The sequence below is a fragment of the Artemia sp. Qi Xiang Cuo genome, chromosome 19, assembly GCF_049724085.1.
Source record: "Artemia sp. Qi Xiang Cuo chromosome 19, ASM4972408v1, whole genome shotgun sequence".
Classification (NCBI taxonomy): Eukaryota; Metazoa; Arthropoda; class Branchiopoda; order Anostraca; family Artemiidae; genus Artemia; species Artemia sp. Qi Xiang Cuo.
In genome coordinates this window covers 18406848-18420118 of record NC_142812.1, presented here as the reverse complement: position 1 = coordinate 18420118, position 13271 = coordinate 18406848, and the positions used below count along the sequence as shown (strand labels likewise).

Here is a 13271-nt window from a genome sequence, read left to right as displayed (position 1 = left end):
TCAAGTTTACTAACGCTAATACTGTAGTGATAGTCGGTCAATGGATCGATTTTCTAGTCGGTCAATTGATCAGGCTGGCTTTATCAAGCATAACTGCTTAAAGATTTATTTGCTTATGCTCTTGCTAGAGGGAGAGTATACAACCCAAGGTGAATTAAGCAAAACTTGCTAGACAAGTCCAAAATTTGTATCTACACTAACCATCGGCACTGTTTCTCTTTTTCAGAAAAACAGAAACGGAGAAAACAGATGAAAAAAAGAACAGAAACAGGTCCTTTTAAAACAAGTAGCCTTTTTCTCCTATCTGTTCTGTTTTTTTTTTTTTTTTTTTTTTTAAAAGGGTTAGACAGAAACAGAGGTTAAAACAGAAACAGCATAAATGCTTAATCTGCATTAGATAACAGAGGGATTTATTCTAATTCCTGAAGAGGCAAAAATTTTCAAATAACAGCCTCACGGAGAATTTAATTAAATCTGAATCTCTTTCTTATAACAAAAATTCTAGTATTCACCTTTGTTGTAGTGGCTTTGCTATCCCTGTCGTTGATTCTCTTCGATGGGTCGGTATTTCTATTACTAATAGTCTTCCAAGCTTGAAGCACCGCAAAGTCTCCGATATCATTGTGTCTTCTCCAAAATAATAAATTTTATAAACAAAAGTAAATTGTTATTGTTTCTTCCTCCTTGGACTAAAAACTAGGTTCTTATCAATGAATTTATTGTTCCTGATATTACTGTAAAACTTGAAGTATTACAGAGAAAGCTATCAAATACTGCTTTTATCCATTTTTCTCTGCACCACCACCTTATCAGGTTTTTTCAGTCTTAAGTTATTTTTCCTTTATTTGTTTTTTTTCTCTTAGGATTACTCCATATTTTTTAGTATTGTAAAGAGTGAGTAAAAATCAAATAATGACATTAATAAAGACAGCTTGCGTCCATATTTCTCTTTGTCACTGCTTTATTGGATTCTACAAGTTGTGAGTTGTTTTCTTCTTCCTTTCCCCTTCTTTTATGTTTTTTCTCTTTTGTTTTAGTGTCTTATTTTTTATGTGTTACTCTGTAATTGGTTCCCTTGTGATTTCTGTATTGATTTGCATTGTATTTTATTTGTTTTTCTTTGTGTTACTTCATTTATTATACCTTTGTCTAGTGTGTGTAAAAAAAATAGTAATAATATTAAAATAAAAACGAGAAAAATCAAATTATCTTATAATTCCGATGTAACTTGTCAATAGATATAAGAGATCTAGAATCAATGGATATTACAGTAAACTACCCTGTCAAGATTAAAAACACATTGAAATTACTGCAAAAAGGACCAAAGCTAACTCTACTTTTGAATACTTCAAACGTTATCACTTTTATAACCTTAATACACCATAAATTGCTTAGATTCTTAGGAGTGAATATCAACATATTTATTCCCCAGTTGATGGTGAATTTAGAGAATAGCAAAATAGCCAATCAAGGCAGACGACCATTATAGCCAATCAGGTGAGATGACTATTAGGCTGCCAAAGGTATAGAACAAAGTTCAGAAAATTTAATAGATAAGTGTCACAGCATCTATGACTTGCAGTTTGATTTGAATTTCTTTCAGGCAGAAAATAATATTTATATTTTAGGCAATATTCACATCCTAATGCCTAGTAGGTGGGTTGGTAGGTCAGGTTATATACATATTTCCAATCATCAACTGTTCTATTATTATAATCAGCGATGGACTATACTCTAGATCAGATAGAATTCTAGCTGAGGGGCTTTTCACTATCTTGTAAAATAGTTGCATTAGGAGGTTGAAACTTTCAGGAATGAATTCATACCCTAAACTATTCTTCAGACAGTCTTTGTCAGTTCCCATCTTAGTATTTGTCTAGATAGTTATCTGGAGAGAAGTTAACATGTTAAGAAAACAATTCTTACTTCATAATAGGCCTAGACCTATGCAAAATAATCATAGTTTACACATTTTGCATGCAACCTTGCTGTAATTTACTCCCTCCCCCCTAATTTTCAAATATATGGCCCAAATTATATATTTTTCACTGAATTGTTCAACTGTGACTTGTTTTTCCAGTTTTGTTTTATCACAGTTGATTCAATTTACAGTTACATGGGTTGAAACAACTGAGATGCATTCTGAGAATCAATAAGAAATATAAATGTGTTAACTATGATTACTCTGTATATTATGAAGTATGAATCTTATAAGCTTAGGATTCTAGCTATTACCTTAATTAATTAATTACCTTAATTTGCACTTTGGAGCAATAACAAGGTCCATACAGGATCTCTTTTGCTCCATGCTAATGATGGCAGTATAATGCAATATCAGAGTGTTAAGGGCCCAGTGACATGCTGTAAGAGAGATGCAATTTATACCCACTTGGTAGCAGCAACAATAAAGTATGTATGATCCATAAGAACCATTCTCCAGTGGTTTAAGGTTAACGCTGCTGCACAACTGCAACTTTGGATAGAGTGTCCAAGATGGTTGAGAATAACAAGCAGCATCAACCTCCTAGCAATACACTTATGAAAAACTTGCATCAATAATCAGTGGGCAGCTGAATAGAATAAACAGTCCCACTTGTATTTCCATGGCTTGTTGCTCCAGTCCTTGTCAAGTCTAGACTTGAAGGATGCAGTTGTGGGTGCAGTCACTGCTTTGTCTTGAAGGCTATTCCAGTCATTAATGATATGCTCAGCAAAATAGTTTTGCCATATTTGTGTCTTCACGGTATGTTTAGAAAGTTTTTTTGCAAATAGCCTCTTGTATGGTGTGGACTTGCATGTTTTGTGAAGAGAATATTTTTTGGTTGGCTTTTCTTTTTGTTGGTCAGCATCATGTCACTATGCTGGTATCTGAAGACAAGTGTTGAGAGTTATAGGTGTTCCAGCCTCTTGTTGTGTGGCATATTCTGCAGAGCATTTATGCATTTTGTGTCATGCCTTTGAACACCTTTGCCTAGGCTAGTATCACTTAGAGGAGGGGTAGGTAAGACAAGTCCCAGAATCCAGAATGAGTTTGACAAGAGCCCTATACAGCCTCAGAAAGACAGGCTGAGAGTGGCTGGTGATTGTGTGTTTGACCAAACCAAGACTAGAATTTGCTCTTGATAATACTGATAGTCAATATTCATGGAATTTAAGTTGGTCATTGACTATAACACCCAAATGTCTTTCATCATGGCTTCTTTAGAGCTGGAAATAAGACTGTGACCCCTTGTCAAGTATCATTCATTTGTAGTATAGGTTGTTGTTGCCAAACTGGAGGATGCTACACTTTGTGAAGTTAAAATCCAACAGCCAATCATTTGCCAAGTTTTGGATTTTCAGGACATTGGACTGTTGGTTTTGTTGGTCTGCTGGTCTAAAGAGCTTGGAATCATCAGCATAAAATGTGATGTTATTGGTGACTTCCTTTGTCATGTAATTGATGTAAATGATCTAGAGGGTAGGGTCCAGCAACTAGAATTAAACACATTGGTCCAATTGAAACCGCTGAGCAAGTGAAATGTTTCAAAAAACAAAAGTGTTGTAAGTGGTAAGTATTTAATATTAGTATGAGAACTGTTCATGATTTGTATTTTACCTTTTAAATTTTTCATTTGAAAGCTGTAAATTTATCTTGGAAGTGGAGATTTGTAACAAATTATTCAGGAAAAGACCAAAAAAAGTTTTGTTTACCTTTATTTGTTTATAATTATCTTTATTGCTGTTTGTCACTATAAATTTAGAAGTGATAACAAATTGGTCTTTAAGTTTGGTTATGTGTTGAATCAATACTCTTTTTCTTGTATCTCTCATCATTTTGTAGATTTTATGCTCCTTCCTCTTGATTGAAGATATTCAAATTTGTGAAGGAAAGCTGATTGTATTGCTCAACTGGTGAAACATGGAAAAACCTGTCCTCTCTTCTGTCATTACTGTTAAGCAAGGTATTTGGTATTATGGAGAATTCCACCAATTTGTGCTTTTCTTGTCTTCTAATTTTATATTATTTTGCTCAAAGATTGGAACACTCATTAAACTAGTAATTCTTCCTATTTTTGTTGTCAAATAGAACAATTAAACTGAAAAAAATTGTCTGTGAACAATTAAAAATAAAAATTCCCTCAAACTTTTTCAAACCAATGAAGTACTAGTCATCCCTTTTTATTGCCTTTGTTTAATTTAATAAATTATAACCCTTAATTTAATAAACAAAACATTGATTTGAATAAGATCATCTTCACCCCAGAAAGCTGTAACAAATTCTAAATGTAGTTTGAAAGATTATCCATCCTTGCCCCAAAAATTGGATTGGGTTTAAACAAGAAAAAATCTACTATTAATTAGGAGTATTAAAAAGAAACAGCCAAGACTTGTCATTACTCAGCCCTCTCTGTCCTCAGATAACCGGAAAATAGGTAAAAGTGAGGCATTCATCTAGTTTACCATGCATTGTCAGAAACTTTCTAAGTAGGGAAATCTCTAAAACTTCCCTCTGGCAATATTCTTATATAAGAAAAAGATAAATACCTTTGCGCTAGAGGGATCCTAAAAACTATTTTTTTTTTGTCTTTATGATAAGTTTGTATTACTTGTGCTTTATGTTCTGTTGCACCTGAATTTTATAATTGGTGCACCTGAAATGTCTCTTATAGGAAAATTATATGTATAACTGGCATTAAAAAATAACATGGTTTGTTTTCTTGCTTCTCTCATTATGTACTTGCCACTCTCTCAAAATGCTATCTAAGAGAAGTAGACATATTTTTTTATATTGAAATATTTAATTAACTTTAACAACAACTTACAGATATTGAAAAATGCTGAAATTGCAGAAATAATTTTAAAGAAAGTATAAGTTTTAAAAAGTATGTCTAATACCTTTGCCCTGGGTCTTTTATATGCTTCATATGTCAACACTTCCTTCATTAAGCCCAATTTACAACAGTTTAATTTTGAAGGACTCAATCAGTATTTTCACCTGGTATAACTTTAAAGAACCTATTTGCACATCAAATGATGAACGAATTTGTAGGCTAGCCAAAGCAATAGCAAAACAAAGGATTATTGCCCAGTCATCCTGGGGGATTTCTGTTTCATTGATTCGAACCTGGTTCTTATTTAGTTTATGTTCTGTTATTGGCAAGTAAACTTCAAAAGGTTCGACTTTTGTTGGTTTCTTTTCTTTCTTTTTTGTTTAGCACTGAGGATGATCCATCTTTTATAATATTAGTTTGTTTAATGTAGTTTGATTAAGCTTTTGTTTATCTTTATTTGTATTATTTGCTTTTTTTTCAAATGAAATTTTAAAAAGTGACAGATTTGCCCCCCTGCTTCTGGTCCTTTCCTTAACAATTTTACCTTTGCTTTATGGTTTTCCTTTTTTTGGAATCACCTTTTTCAATTTGCTAAAAAGGGGACAGGGGCTCTTAATACAAAAGTTAATTCTTTTGTCATGATGTTAAAATAGCTGAATTAAACTGGCAACCACCCAAATAGCTCCTTGAGGCGATTTGATAAATATTGTTCCTGGGTCTTGCCCCTAATCTATCTGATTCTATGCAGGTTAAGCATATGGGATTTTGGTGAATATTCGTCTCCAAGCTTTTGTTTTTATTTGTAATTTGTTTTGCCTTTAGCAAGAATTAGTTTATGCTTTACTCACAGCTATTTACCATAAGCTGTTCAGTTGTGCTTCTAATTAAAATTTTTTTTAAAGAAAAGTAAAGAGCTCCATTTAGGCCAAAAAATAACAAAATTAAAGTCAAATAATCTTCCAAGCATAAAACTACCACAAATCACTATCAATATATAAATGAAACTCAAAACAAACAGAAATCATATGCAGCATAATAGCACTGCCTAAGTAAAGAACAATCTTGGCACAATGTATTATTTATTTATTTTTTTCTTTCTTTGTTTTAGACCAGGGCATTTTGTATCAAAGGAGTTGTTGTAGAAACTTCGAAAAGGGCTCATTTGATTGGAAATTGGAAGGGCTTGTGCCCTTTTTAATAGCTGAAAGTGATGAGAAGACAACTAACACACATTCCACACCCAATCTTTTTCCCAAACACATCCAATCAAAAATTTGAGATAGTCATTTTGTTGAATGTAGTTGAAAGATTTGGGAATTATGTCTTTGAGGAGGACACTCCCCCCACAGCCCTCAGGACAAGGGTTTTAAGTTAAGCCCAGGGGCATATAAGGTTTTATAGAAAGTGTTGTTGTATAAACTTCAAAAATGGCTCATTTGATTAGAAATTAAAAGGGATAGGGCCCTTTTTAATAGTCGAAAGCGATTGGAGGGCAACTAACGCCCCTCTCACCTCCACCATTTCCTCAAACACATCCAATCAAAATTGTGAGACAGACATTTTGTTCAACATAGTGGAAAGTTCTGGAAATTATGGCTTTGAGGAGGACACCCCCACAGCCCTCAGGGCAAGGGTTGTAAGTTATGCCCTGGGGCCATAGGGTAAAGGCACCAATGATTCAACAGTGCAATTTTGGAACCACTGTCAAAAAACTCCTTCAAAACAGGATAACTCAACTTAGTTTTGACTTGGAACCCCGTCTCTTGAAGCTGTTGTTTAAAAATTTTTTTTAAATGTCGTCATTTTTATAGCTTTAAGAAATCAAAATTAATTAAGATAATAAGGAATAAATATCAGCATATGTATATTAAACTGACAATGCACATTTTCAGTTAATTCATTTGAATTTTTTAGTAAAGTACAAATTATATTTTGGGTTTTAGAAAGCATAGGGGCTTAGAACCCTACTTGTATTAATTTCTGCTCGTTTTGAGTTTGACTCTGTTATTTATTTTAGTTTCTGTTTGTTTTGAGTTTCATTTATTTATTGGTACTGATTTGTGGTAGTTGTATGCTTGGTAGATTATTTGATTCTATTTTTGTTCATTTTTGGTTTAATGGAGTTCTTTACTTTTTTTTGAAAAACTTTTTTGTGGAAAAAGTTTTTTGAATTAATTACAATAAATAGCCAAGTCAAACTCAAAACGAGCAAAGATTAACATGAATAAGGCTGATTAAACTGACAATCCATGTTAATTTGTTTGTTGTTGTTGTTGTTGTTCTTTTTTTCAATAAAGCACAAATTGTGTTCCTGTCTTGAGAAGGTATGGGGGTTAACAGCCCTACTCATGTTAATTTTTGCTCATTTTGAGTTTGACTCGGCTATTTATTGTAATTTCTGTTCGTTTTGAGATTTAGTTTTTTATTGATAGTGATTTGTGGTAGTTTTGTGCTTTGAAGATTGTTTGACTATATTTGTTCTATCTTGGCTTAATGGAGCCCTTTACTTTTCTTTTAAAAACTTGTTATGTGGAAAAATTTTTAAAATTAATTTCTGTTCGTTTTTTTTATTGACATAGTCTTTTTCATGGAAAAAACAATATCTTACATCTTTTCAGTTTTTTTCTATAAGAATCCATAGCATGGGTTGCTATTTGTATGTAGGAAAACTTTTTCAAGAATTGTTAATTGTTGGTGCAGAAACTTAAAAAAAAATATCTCAAAAACTTTTTAAGATAGCAACAAAATGGCTATATATATATATATATATATATATATATATATATATATATATATATATATATATATATATATATATATATATATATATATATATATATATATATATATATATATATATATATATATATATATATATATATACTAGTATATATATACATTGTGCCCACATTGCCCTTTACTTAGGCAGCGCAATTGTGCTGCCTATGGTATGCTGGCTTATACTAGTAACAACCAGAAGCCGAAGACATACAATATCTTTGGTTTGGGAAAATGGTGGGAGAGGGAGGAGGGGTTTGTTGCCCTCCAATCAGTTTCGAATTTTAAAAGGTCACTAGCCCTTTCAATTTCCAATCGCACGAGGAGCTCTTTTTGAAGTTTTTACAAAAACAAATGGTCATCTCAAAATTTCTATCAGATGCATTTTGGGAAAATGGGAGGTGTGGGGGAGGGGGATATCTACCCTCCCATCACTCGGAATCTCAAAAAGGGCACTAAAACTTCTGATTAGCAATCCAATGTGCCCCTTCCGAAGATCACACAACCCTTTCTATATAAACCTTATATGACCCCAGGGCATAACTTAAAACCCTTGCCTTGAGGGCTGTAGGGAGGTTTTCATCCTCAAATACATGATTTCTAGACCTTTCAACCAGGCTGATCAAAATGGCTATGTTATAGTCTTGTTTGGATGTGTTTAGGAAAAGGGTGGGCGTGGGAGGGAGGTTAGTTGCACTCCAATCACTTTCGCCTATTAATAAGGGCAATAGCCCTTTGAATTTTCAATCGTATGAGGCAGCGCTATGATGACGAACGCAAAGATAGTCAGCCATTCTTGCAAGAAAATTTTGTTTCTTTTTTTTCAAACATTTTATTTGTGATTAAATCAAAGATCTGGGATTTTTTAAAGAATTTCCTTTTTGTAAGAGTTTTCTTTTGAATCTTTTGATCCATCACTAAATCATTGTTCCAAATTCTCTATGTAAATTAGCTTTAAATTTTCTTTAGAACTTGAAGACACACTACCAAATGATGGTAAAACTCAGTTTGAAAGTACCAATCCTTTTTTGTTACCTAAAGAAGAAGTTTTTCAAGAGATGAGTTTTTCCACAGACGCATCTGCAAAATTTGAACCTGATTGCCACCCTCTGAAATTGGAACCAAATATCAATATGGGCAATGGTATGTTTCCTCTTCTACATTTCCGTGCCAATATAGAATATTCAGTTTTAAAGACCTTAGAAAAATGTGGTAGAAACTGAAATATACCTTTAACAAATAGTTTACAAGCTAGAAGACTGGAAAACATAAATTTCTCTTTAAACTCTCATCCAATATTTTGAATATAAACGATACTAGCAATAATGATTGTATAGATTTTTAACCTCTGCCATACTTGGTCTTTGATTTCCAGTTCAGGCAGTTGATATTATTGTAGTAATTATAACACTTATTGATTTTTTCAGGTTTGATACTATGCTTAAAATAGATTTAGTTTTTTGGGCTGATCAAAGGTAACCTAAGTGCGTTTGTTAAAGGATTAACAAGGAATAGATGCAGATACAAAAAACTCTTATGAGTGCAGGTCTCCAGAAGGCAGGGGAAGGGTGTCAGCCCTGCTCATCTTAGTTTCTCCCTTTTTTGAGTTTGTCTTGGTTATTTATTGTAATTTATTTTCATTATGAGTTTTACTTACTTACTGAGGGTGTTTTGTTTTAGTTTTACGCTTGGAACACGTTAACTTTATTTCTCTACATTTTTGGTTTTATGTAGCTCTTTACTTTTATTTGAAAAAAATATTTCGTTGAAAAATGTTTTTAATCAACTTTTAAAAACAATCTATTTTTCTTAAACTTAAAAAAAAACCATATAAGCTGTAGATACCAGCGAATTCCTTTATCCTTTTATTGGTTCTAACCTCCTAGCCATTCTTGGCCATATAATCATTGCATTAAAGATAATTCACTCAGACTAATTGTTACCCTTGGCCTTACCATTGTTACCTCTGTCCTTAGATAACAAATAATATATAAAGTGAGGTTTTCATCTAGTTTACTATGTATTCTCAAGACCCATTTAAAAAGTTTGATGTTCAAGACATCCAGCTGACAGTCTCTCTTCCTAGATAAGAGGATAAATGACTGGGCTTGAGGATTCCAAAAATTATTGTTCTTTTTTATTTATGATAAATTTGGATTATTTTTCCTTGGTGGTTTGTATCCTAACCAACTGGACTAATGAACCCAGTTTTTTTTAGATCTGCATCTATAGTATTTGAATAGACTAAGCTAATTTTAGTAAGATTAATAAAAAAAAAAAGTTTTTTAAACTGAAAGTATGGAGCGACATTAAAACTCAAAACGAACAGAAATTAATCCGTATATGAAAGGGGCTGTCCCCTCCTCAACGCATCGCTCTTTACGCTAAAGTTTTTTATTGTTTAACAAAAATAGAGTTGTGAGAAAGTCAAACTTTAGCGTAAAGAGCGAGGCGTTGAGGAGGGACAGCCCTTTTCATATACGGAATAATTTCTGTTCGTTTTAAGTTTTAATGTCGCTCCATACTTTCAGTTAAAAAAACTTGTTTTTTTTTTTTTAATTTCTGATCGTTTTTTAGTTAATGCAACTTTTATTTTGGCTCACCGTCATTGAATAATTAAACAAAATTTGCGTACAAAATTGACTTTTTTTTTGCTAAATGGCTGTATCTAAATTTGGTTCTGACGGAATTTACAAATTAACTAACGTAACGAACTTCTATATTCGTATATTTTTCTTCTGGCAAAAAATACAAAGTTGCAGATTTTTGCAGATATGAGCTTGAAACCTGTGTAATAGGGTTTTCTGATACGCTGAATCTGACGGTGTGATTTTCATTAAAATCCTTTCACTTGTAGGGGATGTTTCCCCCCTCTTTAAAAAATCAGGTAAATTTTCTCAGGCTTGTAGCCTTTGATAAGTAATACTAAACTTAATAAAATTTATATATTTAGAATCAGCATTATAAGCCCATTCTTTTGATACATTTATTGACATCAAAATTCCGTTTTTAAAAGTTTCGATTACTATTGAGCCGTATCGCTTGTTTTTTTTTATTTATTGTTTTATTTTATTACGTATATGTTATTACGTATATGAGGGGGTTCTCCCCTTTGTCAATACCTCGCTCTTTACGTTAAAAGTTAAAATTTTGTTTAATTCACAAACTCCTGAATCACAAAGGCCGTTTAATTAGAATAGATAGCTCTTTTGAAAGCACAAAAAAAACTGTAGCGTAAAGAGCGAGGTATTGACTTGGGGGCGAACACCCTCATATGCATAATAATTTCTGTTTGTTTTAAGTTCTAATGTTGCTTCTTCCTTTCAGTTGAAAAAACTTGTTTTTTTTTAATTTAATTTCTGATCATTTTTAAATAATACTTGGAAATCCGGCGCCCCCTTCATAAAAATTTCCCTTACTTCAAAGAAGCATCCTCTACGGAAAGATTATCCCGAGTAACCCCCTCCTCCAGCCCCCCCCCCACAGGGAAAAATCCTTCCTGAAAATGCCTGTATTCTTCCCACTAACCAATACAATATGTAAGCAATGGGCAAAGTTCATAACTTGCAGCCCTTCCCCTGGGAACTGTGGGGGATTAAGTCATCCTAAAAGACATATTTATTTATTTTCGACTATGCTGAACAAAATGGCTATCTCAAAATTTTAATTGGGTGACTTTGGGAAAAAATGAGCGTGGGAGGGGGCCTAGTTGCCCTCCATTTTTTTTGGTCACTTAAAAAGGGCACTAGAACTTTTAATTTCGATTCCAATGAGCCCTCCTATGATATTCTAGGACCACTGGGTAAATACGATTACCCCTGGGAAAAAACAAAAACAAATAAACACGCATCCGTGATCTTTCTTCTGGCAAAAAATGGAAAATTCCACATTTTTGTAGACAAGAGCTTGAAACCTCTACAGTAGGGTTCTCGGATACGCTGAATATGATGGTGTGATTTTCATTAAGGTTCTATAACTTTTTAGGGGGTCTTTTCCCCTTTTTTCGAAAATAAGCCAAATTTTCTCAGGCGCGTAACTTTTGATGGGTAAAATTAAACTTGATGAAGCTTATGTATTTGAAATCAAAATTAAAATCTGATTCTTTTGATGTATCTATTGGTATAAAAATTCCGTTTTTTAGACTTTCGGTTACCATTGAGCCAGGTCGCTCCTTACTTACAGTTCGTTACCACGAACTGTTTGATAGGCAGATCAAATTATATATTCGAGAAATACCACTCATTAGAAAATAATATGTATCGCAAGCAGTCTTTTTTCTTGTTTACCATGGTCTTTTTCTTGCATTTCTTATCATTTGGAACTATCTCTATCTGTTTAGTAGATTAAAAATAGTATGTGCTTGGTATCAGTGAAGAATAATTAAATGACTAGTTTTCGATTTCTTCTTTCAGAGAATACAGTTTCTTCAAGCATTTCAAAATATAATTTTGATAATAATTAAAAATACGTAAAATTATAAATTTCATGTTTTTGTTTCGTTCTGAAAATACTTCTTGGAAAGAGCTAAGCAAAGATTAACGTAAAGAGAGGGATATTGAGGAGAGGCAGAATTCGCAAAATGATTTAAAAAAAATATAAATGTTTAAGATTATGCCTAGCACCTCTACTTGGGGTCTCTTATATCCTAACTTCCTATCACTTTCTGTAATCAACAGTCACCCATCCCCAAAACTTGTCCATTGTTTATTTTTAAGTTATGGTAACGGCTATTTATACTCTTAAAGCATATTCTTTGTTTAATAGAAAAGATTCTCTGTCAATAGGCCCGTTTTTTAGCACTAAGATCTTACATCTAAGATCTTACATCTTTTTGCAAAGATTATCGTTTTTTAAACTCATCTTTGTTCTAAGATCTTACAGCTCACTGATGTTAGCAAAAAGTGTGAAGACCGCCACTGTTCTGCCATATGGAACAATGATGAAAGAACTTTGATGATCTACTCTCAGATCATTGTTCTCAGACGCTGATCAGAGCAGAATGATGAAAATGGTTTGCAAAAAAACGACCAAAGATGTAAGATCTTTCTTCAAAGTTTTCAATTTTAAGCGTTTTCTGACAAAAGATTAAGATCTTAGCACATTGATGAGTGAAAAACGCCCCTAATAAGAGATGGGAGGGGTCCATTCTCTGTCAATAAGAGGTGGAAGGGTGAGAGGTCCAGACCATTCTTATGTAATATTAGTTTGTTTGTTGTAGTTTACTTACATTTTGTATATTTAAAAAAAAACTAATTTCTCAAATAAATTAAACAAAAGTGCCATATTCTTGAAATGTAAAATGTTTTTTCTTCCCACGATATCGGCATAGCTAAATTCAGGGGGCTGCCACTCAACTAGTACCCTGTGAATATTTCATGAATATTCTTCTCGGGTCTCTTACTAAATCCTTCCAATTTTACTAAGTTTAAGCGTATGAGATCGATTTGTAATTTCACACGGAATTTGTGTTGAAATGTGTAGGAAATTTCATGCTGCATTTTTGCAGCATAGCTGCTATCATTTACGCCGCATCACACCTTTGCATGGAGCTGTTGTGTAAAACCCTGTTTCTGCGGCTTAGATGACTTTCTCTTATTTGGGACTAGCATAAAATGGATATTGTTCCGGTGCATATTTGTCTCCAAACATTTGTTTTTGTTTCGTTTACCATTGGTATTA

The 13271-nt window shown here is 32.9% G+C and overlaps 1 protein-coding gene across 1 annotated transcript in view; it reads left to right on the top strand.

Annotated features, from left to right (window-relative positions):
• The first annotated feature begins 720 nt into the window (after window positions 1-720).
• The window catches only part of LOC148940570 (uncharacterized), a 32733-nt gene continuing 20182 nt past the window's right edge, over window positions 721-13271 (top strand). The window contains exons 1-3 of the mRNA XM_089105419.1: window positions 721-980; window positions 3824-3944; window positions 8562-8735. Of these exons, the coding sequence (XP_088961545.1) occupies window positions 3902-3944; window positions 8562-8735 (217 nt within the window). The 5' untranslated portion in view covers window positions 721-980; window positions 3824-3901. The remainder of the gene's footprint in view (window positions 981-3823; window positions 3945-8561; window positions 8736-13271) is intronic.